Source organism: Phallusia mammillata, chromosome 4 (assembly GCF_965637545.1).
Source record: "Phallusia mammillata chromosome 4, kaPhaMamm4.hap1.1, whole genome shotgun sequence".
Lineage (NCBI taxonomy): Eukaryota > Metazoa > Chordata > Ascidiacea > Phlebobranchia > Ascidiidae > Phallusia > Phallusia mammillata.
This window is the reverse complement of record NC_137255.1, coordinates 4,032,656-4,051,256: the sequence shown is the minus strand read 5'-3', so window position 1 is coordinate 4,051,256 and position 18,601 is coordinate 4,032,656. Positions and strand designations below refer to the sequence as shown.

Sequence of the window (18,601 nt, the reverse complement as noted above, 5' to 3'; positions counted from 1 at the left end):
CAGTTTGTTCATCTGTCTCGTCTGAGTATTTCAGAAAAGATGAGAAGTTATTTGTACCGCATTAAACTACATGCACCCTAAGCGCTCTTTGCTCGAATAACCAAAACATTTTTGCAGTTGAATGAATTATTCGTTTCGAATAGTATGTGACATCTAATTTGTAGTTTAATTTTTTTATAATTTTTAAATCTATATTTAGATATCTATAAACAATTAGTTTATTTCGTCAAGTCACGGTTGAATAATTTTGTTGTTCACAAGATGCGGCGGGAAAGACAAGAGGCTTCTATTTACGTCGTTACGACAGAACTGTTTGTGCCCAGTTAAACAGGCATCTGTTGAAAATATGTTAGGAAGTGCATTGAAGGGTCTGATAATGTTCGATTCAAACACTCAGTAAGAAATAGATTGGTTGTTTTCATGACACTTTATCTTTGTCCAAAATAGCATTTATTGTTTGGACAAGCAAAAGTTGGTAATTTTTGATCGACATAAGTGTTAGATGTGTATAATTTGTAGGCTACTGTTCTTTTTACTGTCTTACTCTCACAAATGGCACTCTATATTTATGTGTAACTGAGCAGGTCAGCTACATGCATAAGTTTTTACTGCACTCATAAACTTTGCAACAAACTATTTGATTGTGCTGTCCTAAACCTCTTTGTCACTTGCCAAAATTGGTCCTGCACACAGACTTAGGAATCATGCATGTACGCATATCGTATTGGGAACTGCCTTATTTTGCAGACTGAGCTAGCACTATAGACTAAGCTAGCACTATATAGTAAAGTGGTTTACGGGCCACTCCTTACTTAACAATGACACTATAACTTTTATTCAAGGGCGCAATATCTTGTGAGTGAAGTTCACAACACTGTTATAGACGAAGATTTATATGTTGTTGTCAGACATAAGCTTAAAACACATCCTCATATTAAAGTAGTTTCCATTACTGAGCAACCTTGGGTTTATTCATACAAACGATCCAGATTAAACAGGATTGCAATACTTTCTGAATTCTTTGTGAATGCTACAAGTCAACAGAGTTTTACACTTCTCCAGTTGAAATATGGTTGTTATTAACCTCATTTATAGCAACAGAGATGATTTTTTAGAACAAAACACTGTCATTTTGTGTGCCCATCGTCAGAATAAAGTTGGATTCGTTGGTAAAACTTTTACAAACATAGTTATTGAGCATCCAATTTGTTCAACATTTTGTTCCAACTATAATTTTAGAAAATTTGTTGCGTTTGACACCATTTAAAAGCAATTTGTTTTATTGCAAGTAAATAACACATCTGTTTTTCAGATCATCATCCAGGTAATACCATAGGGCATACATATGTTCATAAATATTGATGAAAATTTGAAAGTTTGTATATCAACAAATGATAACAGTGGAAATAAATATTTGGATGTATAGAAACCATGAAGATATTTGTAGTACTATCAATAAAGACATCATTTTCAAACTGGACCTTGTTTGTAACCTTTATTTTTTATTACCATTGGTATGTATATTGTACACCACACGCAAATACGCAAATCAAAATAATTTACCTACCAACCTACATTTCCTAAGTACAACAATCCTGATCCAATTGTTTGTTTTTTGTAACACCATGGTGGGCAAATCGGAATGCTTAATCCTGGCAAACCATCCTGATTTGCAAGAATGTTTTTTGGCTGTTAACCAATGCACAAGGCTAAAAACTAAATGTTTTATAAGTTTGTTACAACCACCGGCTGACATGCAGGTTAAACTTCTGTGTGAATTAAAATAATCATTAGTTTGTCCACAGTGAGCTCATTTTATTGGAGATTTATAGATTACTTATATTCTTGCTTTTTTACCAGGACATTTTGAATGATATGGGAGCCAATAATCTTTTTGAGTGATGTGGAAAACAAAAATGTGAATGTCCTGGCAGCAAAGGTTGAATCCATATACCAGTAAGTTGTCTGTAGTAATAAATAGTGTTTATACGAACAATAGTGGTGAATTCATTTTAATGCATGATCAATTTGTTTTTATGTCATTACTTGAATACTTGCACTCCAATTGTTCCCCAAAAACTGTGCCACAAAATATTTTTAGGAACTGTTTGCAAAGTCAAACAATCAATATGAAACATTCCCCCAAACCTTTATTCATTGGTTTACAATTGTGACTGTTTAATTGAGACTAGATTGAAATTAGCTGTTCTTGTGCTGCAATTCTGTGAAGGTTCTGGCATTTGGTTAGCTTGCATACTTTTAGTTTTGGTGTTGTTTGATGTGCTCATACTTACATTATTGTTTTGATGTGATCTAAACAGGCCATGCAAACTGTATTAAAAGCTGCATTCAAAGATCAATAAACAGTCATTGCCACTTTGACCATTGGCCAATTACAGTTACTGTAGGTTATGGGTGCCCAACGTTTAAAGGTCCCCTTTAGGGACACATATTGATTTTACTCAATTTGTTTTTGTTTTCTCATTTTGCCATGAAATATTTGGTGGATGTGGATGAATCTTTCACAGTTGGTAGATATAGTTATGTGGATTTGTCCACTGCTTTGTTTGACCTACTAACCCCAGTATTTACCCTGCTAGACCCCCCCCCCCCTCCCCCCAAACTGAGTGTTTTTTTAATCAGTGTCAGAGTTGGCTGAGATTTGGATAAGTTGTAGACTATGCCATTTATAGGTGTCAGTTGTTGGGCACCATAAACAAAAGGTTTCTGTTGTGTAATAGTGTTATAACAGCAAACAAATATGTTACTTGCGTTCATGCATTGCTTGTTGGACGATTTTACACCATGGCAGTTTGGGGTTGTCTACTCTACAGCCTAATGACGTCATCAGCACTACCGGTTGTTGTTCTCAATTGCCTCTAGTGGTCTTTTTGGGTCATTGTGGTTTTATATTTTACTATTTTGGGTTTAAAACCCCTTTAGTTACCCCACTAGCCCTCTTAAATGGGTGAGTTTTTTAAACTAGGTTGGAGTGAAATAAAATTTAGATAGCTTGTATAGTATGCCATTTATCACTGGCGATGGTTACATTCAACCCTGTAACCCCAACATTGACCTCACTAGCCCCCTAACAAAAAAGTGCTTTAAATATGTTACAGCGAGAATTAATTGTTCCGCTTGGCTGATTTAAGTTCTCCTTTATTCGTGACGTATTGAAATATTCATCCGCGACAGAGCATGTGCTTTGAACGCCACGTTTTTGTAAGCTGCGTTAGTTGCTAGGTTTGCAGTCAATTTAAGTGAATTTATCCTAATTTCTTGTGTCTATTTGTTTATAGTGAAACTGTAAATGTTAAGAGCAATAGCAAAAATGCTGTATTGTCACTTGTGGAACCTCTAGCCGCGTGCTAGTAAAGCCCTGGTTACCCAACAGTTGGTATGTTTTATGTACTTATTTGATTTGTGTTTAACTTGTGTCAAAGTGTATTAAAACCGTAACTGGACTTATTAAGTAATTTGGAAGTAATTTAATGTAAGATATGACCGATTAATGTAGATTTAATTTGAAACCTTGTGTGTACTGTTGAAACTGATTAATTTGTGATGGTCGCTATGACGTCATAATGTGTACGTATGGCTTATGTATGTTATTTATGGTTACAGAAAAACCGTTGCCGTTGCTATTGACGTTGTCGTCTTGGTTTATTCGTCAGCGTTGCCTTTTATCGCCAAAAAAGAACATTCGTTGCAAATGCAAGAGTGGGTCGTCTTGGAGGACAGGCTGTAGGACGGGCGCGTTTTACAAAAAGGGTTATCTAGTGTGACGAACGGCGCAGGGCCAGGCTGCGCACCTAGCGGTCGTTACATTAAAGTTTTTCAACTTACGGAAAAACTGTTGAAAAATAAAGTTTTTCAACTTACGGAAAAACTGTTGAAAAATAAAGTTTTTCAACTACGGACACTGTTGAAAAAAGCTTTTCAACTGATCGAAAACGAAGTTTTCAACTTTGGACTTTGAATTGTGCATAAGCAAAGTTATCAAGATGGTTGAATCTCAACACACTCTTGTCAATCTGGTAAAACGTCTGAACTTGGCATATCAAGATGCAGAGGAAATTATGATTGATTCCTCGAATGTGCAACAGTTAAAGGAGAAGATTTCATCCATTGATGTTTTGTACGACGAATGTGTTGGCAAACATACAACACGACTGGATTTTGTAAAAAAGAAAAAGGAAAGAAGGACAATTAATGCTGCGCTCTCAAGTTTGAGAAGTGGCAAGCAAGAATTTGATGCGCGCACAAAAGAATGGTTAGAGGAAGTAAGGCGTTCCAAACCGCCTGAACATTCGAGTAAGGAACCGTCGGTCAGCGATTTTGGTTCAAGAAGTAAGACTGGTTCATATGCTAGCTCGAGGTCAAGTTGCAAGCGTACTGAGGCGCGTGTGAGAAAAGAGGTCGCACTTCTAGAAAAAGAGTTTCTGCAGAAAAAGATGCAAGCAGAAAGCAGCCTTTTGCAGAAAAAGATGGAAGCAGAGACCAATCTTTTGCAGAAAACGATGGAAGCGGAAAACCAGATAAAAATTCTCGAAGCTGACCACAAGATAAAATCCGCCACAGTTGAAGCAGAGATATGGGAAAGGACGTCTTCATCTGGGTCATGTTTTACTGGATTTCAGCCAGAAAAGCAAGTTGATTTACCAGTCCTCTTCTCACCTGAGACCAAACCCGAAGCAGTAAAAGAGGAAAAGCAAGCATCAGACTCCGGCATTATTAATAGAAGCAGTTCAGAAGCGCAGGTAACGGACATTCCGTCTTCCTCGCGTTGCGAACCTAAACCAAAAACGGAAGTGCTGAATCATGAGCCGGAGGTGAGTGACCTGTGTCGTGTTGCTGCAGTCTTGAAGGCAGGGATGGAGCTTCCCAGGCCACAGCTATTGTATTTTGATGGTGATCCGCTAATGTACACGCGTTTCATGATAAGCTTTGACGAAAATATTGGTCGACGTGTAGACAGCGACAGTGTGAAGCTTAATTATCTCATCCAATACTGTCGAAAAGAAGCACATGCAATGATTGCCTTTTGCGTTGGCCTTGACCCTCCGGAAGGTTACCGAAGGGCTCGAGAGTTGTTATTCGAGCGTTACGGACGTCCTATCATTATCGCACGTGCATACGTGGATAAGCTAAGTCATTGGCCTTATCTGAAATCCGATGATACTGACGGATTGATAGAGCTAGCACAGGCATTAGAAGAGTGTCTGGTGACCCTGACTCATCTGGGATACTTCGCAGACATCAACAATTTTGAAAATATGCTGAATATAATAAAGCGATTGCCGTTTGCACTGCAAAGTCAATGGAGAAGACATGCTGCTAAAATTGAAAGGAATGGGGAAGAGCCTCGTTTCTGTCACCTTGTTGAATTCGTTAAGAAGGAAGCGTACATTGGAACCACGATGTTTGGTCGAGTGTTGGGTCCTCGGAAAGACAGAGATGCGCAGAAAAGGCGCAGCAAATCTCCTTCGACGAGGACAAGAGCATCGACTCATGCGACATCGGTTGCTCCGGGAAACGAGCGTAAGGCTGAACCGAGAAGTCCTCAGAAGCAGGGATGTCCCTTGTGCAGTAAATCGCACGACCTTGGCAATTGCGACGTGTTCAAACGGAAGACCTTTGTAGAGCGAAGGAAGTTTCTGCGTCAAGTTCGGCTGTGTGACAATTGTTTCGTAAAGGGTCATATAGCAAGAACATGTAGTTTACCAAGCTCTTGCACCATCGGCGGATGCCGTGGAAAGCATCACAACCTTCTGCACTGGACAGAATGGAAGACTTCTTCAACTGCACCCGTACGCGAAGCGTCTACGCAAGCCTCAGAAGAGAAACCGACTTCATCAAATGCAACTGTCACCTGGACTTGCATGAGCACTCATGCAGAGAGTGTGTACCTTAACATAGTGCCGGTAAAGGTTACGGCCAGTAATGGTAGAAAGCTGGAAACTTACGCCTTTTTGGACCAAGGATCGACTACAACCTTGTGTGACAAACGACTGATCGAGCAGCTGGACGTCGGGGGGAGAAAGACAACGTACTCCTTGACCACTGTCAGTGATAGGTCACAGAGAAGAGAGGGTTTGGCCGTCGATTTAACGGTGGCGTCGCTCGACGGGAAGCAATCCGTACGATTAAACGACGTTTTGAGCGTGGACAGTTTGCCAGTCTCCCCAAACAGAATACCGGAAGGGTCGCTTTGGCGATGGCCTCACTTGCGTAATTTAGAGTTTCCTGTCTTGTCCCATGGGGAAGTCATGTTGCTGATTGGAGCGAACGTTCCCGAGGTTTTCTGGATAAATGATGAACGAAGAGGCGGAAGAAAGGAGCCAAGTGCCGTGCGTTCTATGCTCGGTTGGTCGCTTGTAGGTCCTTGTCATAGTAATGGTTCAAGAAGTTCACAGATACGGGTGAATTTTGTAACCTCGCAGGACGAAACGTTGCACCAACAGATAAAATGCATGTGGGAAAGCGACTTTGGCCGAACCGCGTTGTCACCCGGAACGACACTGTCGAAAGAAGACAGATACGCATTGAAACAGATCGAAAGCTCAGTGAAGTGTCATGACGGACACTACCAACTGCGATTGCCATGGAGACCAGGTGCTCCAAACTGGCCAAATAACCGTGCTATGGCAATGAAGCGTTTGTCATACTTGAAACGGCGATTGGAAACTGATTCGCAGCTGTATGAGAAGTACAAGCAAACGTTGGATACCTACTTGAACGAGGGTTATGCCAGACGTTTAAAGGGCGACGACAAGGAGCCGGAAGATGGCGCTGTTTGGTACCTGCCGCATCACCCGGTTGTACACCCGCAGAAACCAGGAAAGGTGAGGGTCGTCTTTGACTGCGCCGCCAGATATCATAATATTTCGCTGAATGACCAGCTTTTGCAAGGCCCAGATTTACTCAACAGTCTTTTTGGGACGCTTGTCCGATTTCGCCAGGAACCAGTTGCTTTTGTCGCCGATGTAGAAGCGATGTTTTACCAGGTAAAGGTTGATCCGATCGATACATCTGCACTAAGATTCGTTTGGTGGCCTGAATGCGATTTATCGCAAGAACCCGTTGATTACCAGATGCTGGTACACATATTTGGTGCAGCCTCATCTCCTTGCTGTGCTGGGTACTGTTTGCAGAAAACTGCCGAAGACAACCAGGAGAGATTCAGTTCTGAAGCGGTTTCGACAGTGAAACAAAACTTCTACGTGGACGATTGTTTGAAGTCCGTAAGGAACGAAGACGATGCAATCAAATTGGCCGGCGAGTTGCGTGAATTGTTGCAGCTCGGAGGATTTCGGCTCAGAAAATGGGTGAGCAACAGCGAGCGTGTGTTGTCGTTAGTCCCAACCGAAGATAGATCTGTACAGTCCATTGTATTAAATGTTGATGTAAAGCACATGGAACGTGTGCTTGGAGTGTTGTGGAATTTTCGCTGTGACGTGTTTGAATTTGACGTAAAGGTCAAAAAGAAGCCTGCAACAAGGAGAGGAATACTTTCCGTGGTCAGCTCCTTGTTCGATCCCTTAGGTTTCGTTGCGCCTGTAGTATTACATGCGCGAAAGCTTTTGCAGGAGCTTTGCAAAGAAAATTATGGCTGGGATCAGGAAGTTCCACCGGATATAGAAAAGAGATGGAACACATGGACTTCTGAGCTTCCAGGTCTATCGGTAATTAAGATTAAAAGGTGTTTCCAAACAACTGGACTTGAAGTCAAGACGCACGAGCTGCATCATTTCGCAGATGCGTCTTCCTGTGGATACGGAACAGTCGCATACTTGCGAACAGTGGATGAACAAGGCAATGTGCATTGTTCTTTTGTTACTGGAAAGGCCCGTCTTGCGCCTTTGAAGATGGTGTCTATTCCCAGATTGGAATTGACCGCAGCTACTCTTGCTGTCAAGATGGACCAAGTTTTAAGGCAGGAACTTGACTTGGATATCGGACGATCCGTGTTTTGGACCTATTCAACTGCAGTTCTGCAATCCATTTACAACGTAAATAAGCGTTTTTGTACCTTTTTCGCCAACCGACTGGCAAAAATTGAGGAAGGATCCGACGCGTCGCAGTGGAAGCATGTTCCTACTGCACTAAACCCAGCTGATGACGCATCTCGTGGGTGTACTGTAAAGGCTTTTCTCCAAAACAAGCGTTGGTTCACCGGACCTTCGTTTTTAGGCAGCGATGAACGTCACTGGCCTACGAATCCTGTGAATACCAAAGATGTTCCCGAGGAATATTTAAACATGAAACCGAAGAAAATGTTGGCTGTGCATGTTGCAGAGGATCAGTGTTTGTTTGATGATTTAATTTGTCGCTATTCTTCATGGAAGAAATTAAAGAAGACAGTTGCTTGGCTCCAGCCGTTCGTTAACTATCTGCGTTCTCGGAAGGACAAACAGCTATCCAAAAGACTGACTGTCGCTGATCTTGAAAGGGCTGAGCTAGCGATTGTCAAATATGTTCAAGGAAGACAGTTTTCTGAAGAAATAGACGCCTTGTGTAAGTGTGAAGACTTAGAACGCGGCGGAAAGAAGAAAGTCTTGAAGAAACTGCCCTCAAAGGCTCTTCACAGACTGAATCCTGTTTTGATTGATGGTGTGTTGCGAGTGGGTGGCCGCCTGGAAAGGGCACCGATCCCCTTTGAAATTAAACACCCGATGATTCTCCCAAACGCACATCACATTACTACTTTGATTATTCGCGAGACACACGCTAATGTTTGCCATTCCGGAATGTCGCACACTTGGGCAATTGTTCGTCAGAGATATTGGATTGTGCGAGGTGGTGTGGCGGTAAGAAGAATCCTTGGAAACTGTGTGTTTTGTCGAAGAAGAAATGCTTCAGTCTCGAAACAAATGATGGCCGACTTACCTGTTGAGCGCACGACTCCGGGTGAGCCACCGTTTTCATCTGTGGGTGTGGATTACTTTGGACCCATACTCGTAAAACAAGGAAGAAGTGAAGTCAAACGATACGGTTGCATCTTCACGTGTATGAACGTGCGTGCTGTGCATTTGGAAGTAGCGCACTCGCTTTCTACTGACTCGTTTATTGACGCTTTCCGAAGGTTTATTGGAAGACGGGGAAAGCCCAGGCGCATTTTCAGTGATAATGGAACGAACTTCGTCGGCGCTGAGCGCATACTGCGCGAGTCTCTTGAAAAATGGAATCAAACTCACATCGAAGAACGTCTTCGCCAGTGGGGCGTCGACTGGTCATTTAACCCACCTGCTGCCAGTCACATGGGTGGCGTCTGGGAACGTCTAATTCGTTCGGTGCGCAAGATCTTGAATGTATTGTTGGGACAGCAAGTGCCTTCTGACGAGACGCTGAGTACGCTGCTTCTTGAGGTCGAGTTCATCCTAAACTCGAGGCCCTTGACTCCCATCAGTCTTGATCCTGCCGACAGAGAGCCTCTGACACCGAATCACCTGCTTTTAATTGGGCGACATGATATCTCGCCACCCGGAGTATTTGTGAAGGAAGACAACTACGTTCGACGACACTGGCGCCAGGTCCAGTACTTGGCCGACCAGTTTTGGGTCCGATGGACAAATGAGTACCTGCTGACGCTACAGACGCGTCAGAAATGGCAATTTCCCGAAGAGAACCTCGACGCTGGTGATCTGGTCCTGTTGGTCGACAACTCGGCACCACGAGGAAAATGGCTCACCGGAAGAATCGTAGAAACGTACCCGGATAAGTCCGGGTTTGTGCGAAGTCCTTTGGTTAAAACGCACGTTGGGTCGTTCAAACGACCGATCGCAAAGTTGTGTTTGATTATGAAGGCTTAAAATGTTGTGTTTGTTCGTTATGTTTCTTTTCTCGCTGTTTGTGTGTTGTAAAGATGTTCTCATGGGTTCGCACATCGTCGGGGGGTATGTTACAGCGAGAATTAATTGTTCCGCTTGGCTGATTTAAGTTCTCCTTTATTCGTGACGTATTGAAATATTCATCCGCGACAGAGCATGTGCTTTGAACGCCACGTTTTTGTAAGCTGCGTTAGTTGCTAGGTTTGCAGTCAATTTAAGTGAATTTATCCTAATTTCTTGTGTCTATTTGTTTATAGTGAAACTGTAAATGTTAAGAGCAATAGCAAAAATGCTGTATTGTCACTTGTGGAGCCTCTAGCCGCGTGCTAGTAAAGCCCTGGTTACCCAACAGTTGGTATGTTTTATGTTCTTATTTGATTTGTGTTTAACTTGTGTCAAAGTGTATTAAAACCGTAACTGGACTTATTACAATTAATTTGGAAGTAATTTAATGTAAGATATGACCGATTAATGTAGATTTAATTTGAAACCTTGTGTGTACTGTTGAAACTGATTAATTTGTGATGGTCGCTATGACGTCATAATGTGTACGTATGGCTTATGTATGTTATTTATGGTTACAGAAAAACCGTTGCCGTTGCTATTGACGTTGTCGTCTTGGTTTATTCGTCAGCGTTGCCTTTTATCTCCAAAAAAGAACATTCGTTGCAAATGCAAGAGTGGGTCGTCTTGGAGGACAGGCTGTAGGACGGGCGCGTTTTACAAAATGGGTTATCTAGTGTGACGAACGGCGCAGGGCCAGGCTGCGCACCTAGCGGTCGTTACAAAATATATTCAAATTTACACAGAATATAGTTATTGATCCAAATTTTATTCTCCTGAATTTGACCCTGAATGACCCAGCGGTTCATCCACAGGCCCCCAAAACGTATCATTTTTGAAATGGCTCTATTGACAAAAGTACATGATCTGGGAGTTCGGCCAAATGGTTACCTTTACAGCCCATTATGCACTAGAAAGCCCAAGGGAGTAATTCACTGGTTCACAATTGTGATGATTTAATGCTTGGCAGGAAACCGCTACTTGACACATCAACGGACACTTTACATTAGACATCAGACATGCTTGTAGTTTTTTTTAGACATCAGACAAACTTGTAGGTATCGCAGACACTGTTTAGAATATTTTTTGTCACATCATGGGTTATATATAAATCAGGAAAAACAGTACTGTTGAATACTAAGGACTGCATGCTATTGAAAACTATGTCAAAAGGTCATTAAAGGGTCGTTCAGCGTCTGAACGGCGATAGGCCACAGAAGAACAATTTGTTACATATACCTTTGCTGCAATACGCTTTCCAAATTTGTGTGTAATACTGTCTAGGTTATTTAGGAAAAGTTTTAACTGTTTCAAAACTGGCCTTGCAAAGCTGTATCGAGGTCAAACCTCGAGATTAAATTCTCAGATTGGGAGTATTTTTTTTGTTCTCGTTACTACTTTTGCAAACGTTTGACAATATAATGTAAACAGGATATGGACAAAACCTATTGAAGTTTGGGTTGATGCTTTCTACTAATTTGTCCTTCTAAAAAAGAATCTAAAAATAAAGAATTTGAAAACCTTTTTACCATGACTAATTTTCATGGTGTGTATAATAAATCAATAAATAGGGTACACAATATATATAATGGAAGTATATAGGAAAGCCAAATTTTATGGGTCCCCTTCCCTGAAGGGGACACATATTGATTTTACTCAAATTGTGTTTTTTTCTTTGTTTTTTTTTTCTTCCCAAAGTTGACCCGACTCATTTTCCACCAAATGTTTGATGGATTTGGATGAAATTTACACAGTTGGTAGATATAGTTATGTAGATGTGCATCTCACTTTGTTTGTCTTGATAACCCCATTATTTACCCCACTAGTCCCAAAGTGTAAAACGTATTTGTATGTTTCTGGGCACCACAAATGAAACATTTCTGTGGTGCAATTGTATGACATGGGCAACCAGTGAGATGTTACTTGTGTTTGTGGGTTGCTTGGTGGAATTTTTTGTTAACAGCCCTATGAGGTCAGAAGCAATAACAGTTGTTGCTCAAAACACCTCTAGTGGTCAAAATTTTAAACATTGGCGGATTCAAATTTTACAGTACTCTTAATTGAGTCATTGTGTTTTTATTTTATTTTTTTTGTCGAACCCCATTAGTTACCCTACCAGCCCTCCCAAAATGGGTTAATTTTTTTGATCAGTGTCGGAATTGGCTGAAATTTGGACAGCTTGTAGAAATTACCATTCATATCAGCTGATTGTTGTGTTTAACCTTGTAGCACCAATTTCACCCCACTAGCCCCCTAAAATGGGTGAGTTTTCAAACAGTGTCAGAATTGGCTATAAGTTAGGTAGCATGTAGAAAGTTTATTGAACATACTATTTTAAGTCCTTAATTCCTTCAAAATTTGAAGTTGGTTGTAGAATTTGCTATTCACAGACGTCTATTTTGTTTGTTTTACCCCATCATGCCACGATTTACTCCTTTTTTTCTTAAAAAAACGTTAAATAGGACATACTTTAAACAGTATCTGGATTGAATCTGTTTTGTATAGTTTGTATTCTACATGGTATAATTATTTAAGCCTGTGTTATCACTGTGTTTTGCCTTACAACACCCGACTATCTCCTGGTTTTCTCTTGAAATGCATTATTTTAACTTTGTTTGTGTGGGGACTCATGAGTTTCTGTCTGCAGTAACAACTAAGTTATAAAAGTCAGTGTCTAATATAGGACCCAATATTAAAAAAAAATATTAATGTTTAAAATAGGTTTTGATGTATGTGCAATGACACAATGTGCTAAGCCACTCTACTATTTTTTTTTGTCTGAAACTAACAGTGCAAATTAATGTGAAAAGCAATATGCTTTATTGCTCAAACTCTTTGACAAATGTTTATGCCACCATAAGTTATATGAAGGGCCACATCAGTTACATCAATTCATATCCACTTGAGTAACAACAACAATTGATAAAAAAGTTGTGTATCAAGCGTTGCATAAAAACTAATCATGTTGAGTAAAAGTCAATTTGCATCATAACCAAGACCCCATCAATAGTATCACCACACAAATCCTGATCCAAATTTAATTTGTAATGGTCACTATACAACTATGTGCGTCCTATAGCTACAAATACAAAGATCAGCTGTTGCTATGCACACATAAATGTAAAAAAGTATTATTAGTAAATAAGAATGAAGCAAACATTTAGCATTTGCTACAACTGAACTAGTGATATGTACAGAACATACAGTACAGTTCAATTTTAAACTGGGAAACCATGACACAGGCATTTGACATGAGTGTGATGAAGTAACTAGTGCAGGGGTGGGGAACCTTTTTATTTATAAAGGCCACCAAACGGTTTATCGACACTCGTTTAGGCCACATAGACTATTTCCCAAGCCAAGGACCGTAGTGTTTAAAATTTTTGACTTACATAATGGTTGCTTTGCTATTCCCTCTAAGAGTAGTAGGGCTTACGGTTTAAGCTAAATAAAATTCCTCACTACGTTTCCACCTTAAAGGGCCCCGGCAGCGGCGATGTGACTTTTTCTACATTTAAGATATTTAGAATTGCCAAAAATCAGGGATTCCGAATCACTAATTTTTTTTGTCCTATGATTTCTCGTTTTCGAGATATTCAATCAAACAATGAGCTCTCGAGCGACACCTTGGTTTGATGTGTAGCAGCGATTGTTACGTCACCTCGTACCAACTTCTAACAATGGCGTTGGTCAGCTGTTGTTTTTATTGCTTGTTTTAGCTTTGATGCGTACATTTTTTTATTGTTTAACTGATAAAATTAACGTAGTATACGTAGTTGACAGTTAAGCAATAAATAACAACTGTTTGCTTAAAAAGGTAGGTGTTTTGTTGTTGACAAAAGGTATTTTCCACCTAACAGAAATATTGTAGGTGTTTATGTACTAACTATGTGATAATGGAGGAGAGAAAATCATGCGTTTGCTGCCATGAAATTAGTAAGTGCAACAGCAGTTAGCCAAGTTCAACGAATATTCTGAGTCGAATCTGCTTTGTATAAAAGCATATCCTGGATTTGAATCTATATGTGTCTCAACGTGTATTAGAAGCAGCATGTTATCGATTTAAACGTCAATTGGGAAATCATGATGAGGGTAATTGACACCCGTCACGAGTAAGTTTTACTGTACTAACTACTATAACATGCAACCAGCAACCTCTATGCGTTACAGATATACTGCCTACAGAAAATTTGTTGAATGTTGCTGGGGAAGACTTCAGAGTTACGTTGCCAGACTGACAGCCACTTGTCAACTATAAGTTGTGAAATCCCTTGTGACGTTGCTGCACAACAATACATGTGGTTGCATATGCTTTTCACCCAAGGTCCCAACTCTTTGCAATAGGCTTTGTTAGAAATGGCTGTCAGTTTCTTTTGGATTTCTGAATTCAAAACCATAAACACAAATATACTGGTGTATGCTCATCTTTTATTTCTATCATACTTGTAGCTACATGCCAAACATATAGTTTTGTTTCTGACGATTCTTCACAAATGTATTTAATGATTTGTGGATGCATGTCAGTCACAAAGGCTTTAATAAACAATCCTTTGCTTGTGATGTTTTCAATGCATCCCAAGAATCCTTCTTTTTCCATATCATTGCTGTTTGCCACTTCATTGCTCTAGAAAATATTTTGAAATTACCAACTGAATACATGAACAAGGTTAATATCAACAATTTTATTGTTGCAAAGATCCATCATCCATCATTGTGTATGTACCAAATTTAGCTGGGTGTCCAGGGAAATCTGCAGTTAATTTACTTCTGGTACTCCGTTTAAGAGGTAAAGAAGTTTTCCTTGACACACAATGTAATTTGGTTCATAGCTAATTAGAATGGTTTTTTTTATCACACCTTTTATTTCATAACCACACTTTTTTGTAATTACCAAGTAAATGGCATGACAATAAACTAAATTAGTATGACATAATGGTAATATTAAGGACTATAATGTTAAATGAGATTATGTCAGAAAACAATTAACTAAAGCATACCATATGCTACTTTTCTTGCAGCTGCTCTCAATGCCATTTCTTGCTGAAGAAGACTGTTCTAATGAATACATGGAATGGCATTTGGCTTTAACACCAGAACTTTTGCCATACCCCTGTCTGCTGCATTTTTTTTGTGAAACATTCATCTGTGAAATGTAGGCAACAAAGAACACTGTATTTCGTTGGTTCCTTTTTTTCACTGCAACCATACAAAGAACACACTGCAGGCATTTTTGCACACTTGAGTATAAAAATGAAAACATTTAAACACCAAAATACCTAAACTGACTAACGTAATTGGCGTCGCAGAACGTTAACAACCACCGACTACAAACAAGCTCCAAACCAAGTTGGTACGAGGTGACGTCACATGACGTTTGAGCTAAGTGACAAAATATCCGCAAGGTGTCAGTGTTTTTAGATTTAAAACGTAAATATTTGACTAGTAACTTCGATTTTTGTGGTTTTAAACCTGAAATCGTGTTTATAAAAATACGACAAACAACATATTAAAAAATAATTTTCCGGTGCCGGGGCTCTTTAACCACAACATTCAGGATTTATTTAACCTAACAATTTGGTTGTTATCGGTGATCTAAAAGCACCTTGTAACATCATAGACAAGTTTAAAACATTCGATTATGTGCAAACTATTGTTCTTTTGCAACACAAGTAAGACTTTTTTAGTAGTCCTGCAGAAATCACTTTGTGTACCATGTACCACTATGGGACTTTTTGGCTGTAGTTTGAAAACTGCTGCCCTAGAACTAATCAAATAGTAATGTGGAAAAGGTCAAAAAATACGTTTGTGTCTATGTTACAGTGCCTGGTTTAGTCTGAAACATTCACATCTAAAATGTATTTTGACATTGCAGGCCGCACTGAGTGCCCGAATGCGGCCTTCAGGCCGCATGTTCCCCTCCCCTGAAATAGTGGCATGACTAAAATTATTTCTGCAAACTTGTCAATATTAGTTTTAGAAGGTACATCATAATATCTTCCCAATTTGTAGTTTTAGATCCACAGCACTGTGTGTATCGTCAGTGTGTATAACTTTTACTCGAAACAATTACACATTCCTGTTAATATTCAATTGTGTATTTACAGCAAATTCAATTCTGCTGATTTTGTTTGCAGAAACATCTATGGAAGAAGGACATCCAGAACACCCCCTTAAAATGTAGATAGCAATCTCGCGTTGGAATGTGGTATTAATTTTGGCCTTCAACAGGTCTAATAGAGTAAATGAGCGTGATAAACCTCACTATAAACAAATAGTATGTGAAATAGTCGATTAAATTCGGGAATAAAGTTAAAGTGAAAATGACTTTTAGTGGGCCATGGCCCTGGTTTAATTAGACTGGATGTTGTTACCTGCTAGCCTCAAAGGAGTAAAATCAACTTTTCAACAATGTTTCAATTGGATGAAACTCAGGCACTTTGTAGAATGGATTTGTTGTGTTTCGTTCTATAGCCTGACTAGCCACTGATGTTGTAATATGTTGGGGACCTATAAAAACATTTACAAAGCAAGCACCCATACAAACTATTCATATAAACGACATAAACTTTGGCAATAAAACAGGCAATAGTACATGCCTGCACAACATATGGGTCATGAAACCTTTGGTGATACCTGGAATGTTTTTAAAATATTTGATTGTTAACTTTAATTTTGATTTTCAAGACAACAATGAGATATTCTACCTTTCATGGCTTTCTTTTAGAAAAAAATCCTTTTTAACTATATTAATGATAATCTTCATTCAACACTTACATTATACAAATAACACTATAACACTAGCATGGAACCCACTACAAATTTTTTCTCCTACTATGCTAATATCATAGTTGTTCAAGCCTTTTTTAGTGCATGTACAAAACCATTTTGTGTTTCCAATATGCAGCTGATAACATAACATTGGTTTCCCTCTATTTCTCTGATGGCATTTGCACACAATACCTTTTTTGCTTAAGGTACATGTTGTCTTTTTTGCCAGAAGTTTTTAAACATATTTGTGGATTTTATCATTTACAAATAATAACTAAATATTTATTATAACAGTTTACTTGTTTTATTTTAATTCACATTGCTTTATATTACAGCATGATGATCTTTTTTACAAATTTCCTTGACAATGATTTACCTACTAAAAGTAAGTATGACCTCCGGTTTTAGATTGGTGTAAAAACAATTTGGTTTGGTTGATAAAGGCTACATCAAGTAATTTGAATTCAACTTTATGTCTGTTTAATTTGTACCTGTCTATTTACAAACAACAACATGAAATTGTCACAATGACTGTGCACTAACTTACATATGTAGTTGTTAAGGCAGATTAAAACAAATATTTTAATTGCACTCTAAATGTTATCATGTGTAAAAGCTCATATTAGATGCCAAGTCAGAGACATTTTTTCCTGAAATACTAATTTACTTGGATTGTTTTGTTTTTGAAAAAAACAATGTATATTTATAAAAGAGATACCATTTAATAATCACAACATGTATGGTTAGAGAAAACCTTACTGGAAAATTCCTAACTAACTAAATATTTTTTGTTTTGCAGATTTCGTTCATCTTTGCTTCTCCCTGCTTCATCTCCACATTTTTTGTGTTGTGTTTGTTGATTTTTCGCTTCGCTGTGTCCTGTGTGGTTTTAGGTAGAAATATTTCTTAGATCAGGCAGCCAGCAGTCGTCCAAGTTTCATGTTTTGACTTTACCCCACATTTTCAACCTTTATTCGTAGGTTGACCCGATTTTATGCACTGAAACTCACCCTTTCCAGTAATTTTTACTTTCATTAATTTGCCTCTGAATTCGGTATTTTTTTTTACTTATTTCCCACCTTTTTTTGGGGAGTCATGCATTTTTTTCGCCCTTATGTCCGAAAAGATCATTTTTTGCAGTTATGGCATACACATATGTCTTTCCCAACGTACCCCACTAAACCACTTTTATCTCATTCGGCTATAAAACTCGGGTTATTAATATTTCCGACCATTTCATGGGTCGGTCGTCACTCGTCGAGGCGGGAAGGGTTCTTCTTTTTTCATCAATTCAACACTTTAGCCCACTTCTCCATATTTCCGGCTCGTTCACATGCGACCATTTTTCGCTTGACAGCTTTGCCTAAGTCCACATTTGCCAAGACTTTTTTTCACTTGTCTCCCTCCCAGACACTTTGTGTCCCAAATAAATGTCTCTGTACTATCTCCAATGCTTTGTGGGAGCCTCATTACCCCCCTAAACGAACAATTGGATCAACTTTGACCATTTTGTACTCGATTTTCGCCCACCGGCCATACTTGTCATTATACTCCCAACACTTTGGCGAGGTTTAATAAACATCTTCAACCACATCCAGCGTTCCACAACCGAACCTGCACGTTTAACCCTCGGCTACAACGCCGACTTGCAAATACCTTACTCATCTTGCTGATCACCATCGAATTGTTTGAACATGGATGTCTCCCTTTCATGTCTAAACGCTTGGTCGTAATATGCTACAATATGTCTTCAATTTTCGACGTGTCGATGTCGCCTTTACTGATTACGACAATAAATTTCGTCCTTAAACTAGGTGTGATTTCAACTAATTTACTGTGAGCTCAGACTGATGTTCTTACAAGTAGCCAAAATATGTCCTGCAATTAAATGCAGAACCTATCACGTGAGTTTTACCCCACAACATGAGTTCAGATGAATC

General features: G+C 39.2%; 1 protein-coding gene and 1 long non-coding RNA gene across 8 annotated transcripts; one reads left to right on the top strand and one right to left on the bottom strand.

Annotated features, from left to right (window-relative positions):
• Positions 1 to 1,310: 1,310 nt before the first annotated feature.
• Positions 1,311 to 18,471, top strand: LOC145223310 (uncharacterized). 7 transcript variants are annotated; one of them, XR_013859443.1, is made up of 5 exons: positions 1,311 to 1,324; positions 1,861 to 1,956; positions 16,028 to 16,098; positions 16,997 to 17,046; positions 17,461 to 18,471. XR_013859443.1 is itself a non-coding variant. In XM_080089715.1 (4 exons), exon 4 carries the CDS (start codon positions 4,005 to 4,007, stop codon positions 9,810 to 9,812), a length of 5,808 nt encoding a protein of 1,935 aa, XP_079945841.1. In that variant the 5' UTR covers positions 1,311 to 1,324; positions 1,861 to 1,956; positions 3,300 to 3,397; positions 3,625 to 4,004; the 3' UTR covers positions 9,813 to 10,406. The 7 variants fall into 7 exon arrangements, 3 of the variants coding, with proteins under 3 accessions (XP_079945841.1, XP_079945842.1, XP_079945843.1); XR_013859441.1 differs by having other exon boundaries at positions 16,028 to 16,121; XR_013859442.1 differs by having other exon boundaries at positions 16,028 to 16,131.
• On the bottom strand, positions 14,305 to 15,435 carry LOC145223344 (uncharacterized). The gene is made up of 2 exons (XR_013859460.1): positions 14,891 to 15,435; positions 14,305 to 14,517 (listed from the first exon to the last, which is right to left on the bottom strand). It is a non-coding gene; the product is annotated as an uncharacterized LOC145223344 (long non-coding RNA).
• Positions 18,472 to 18,601: the final 130 nt, after the last annotated feature.

Bases quoted from the DNA above. Each gene is read 5' to 3' on its own strand.
- LOC145223310 (XM_080089716.1), top strand. From the start codon at position 4,005: ATGGTTGAATCTCAACACACTCTTGTCAATCTGGTAAAACGTCTGAAC.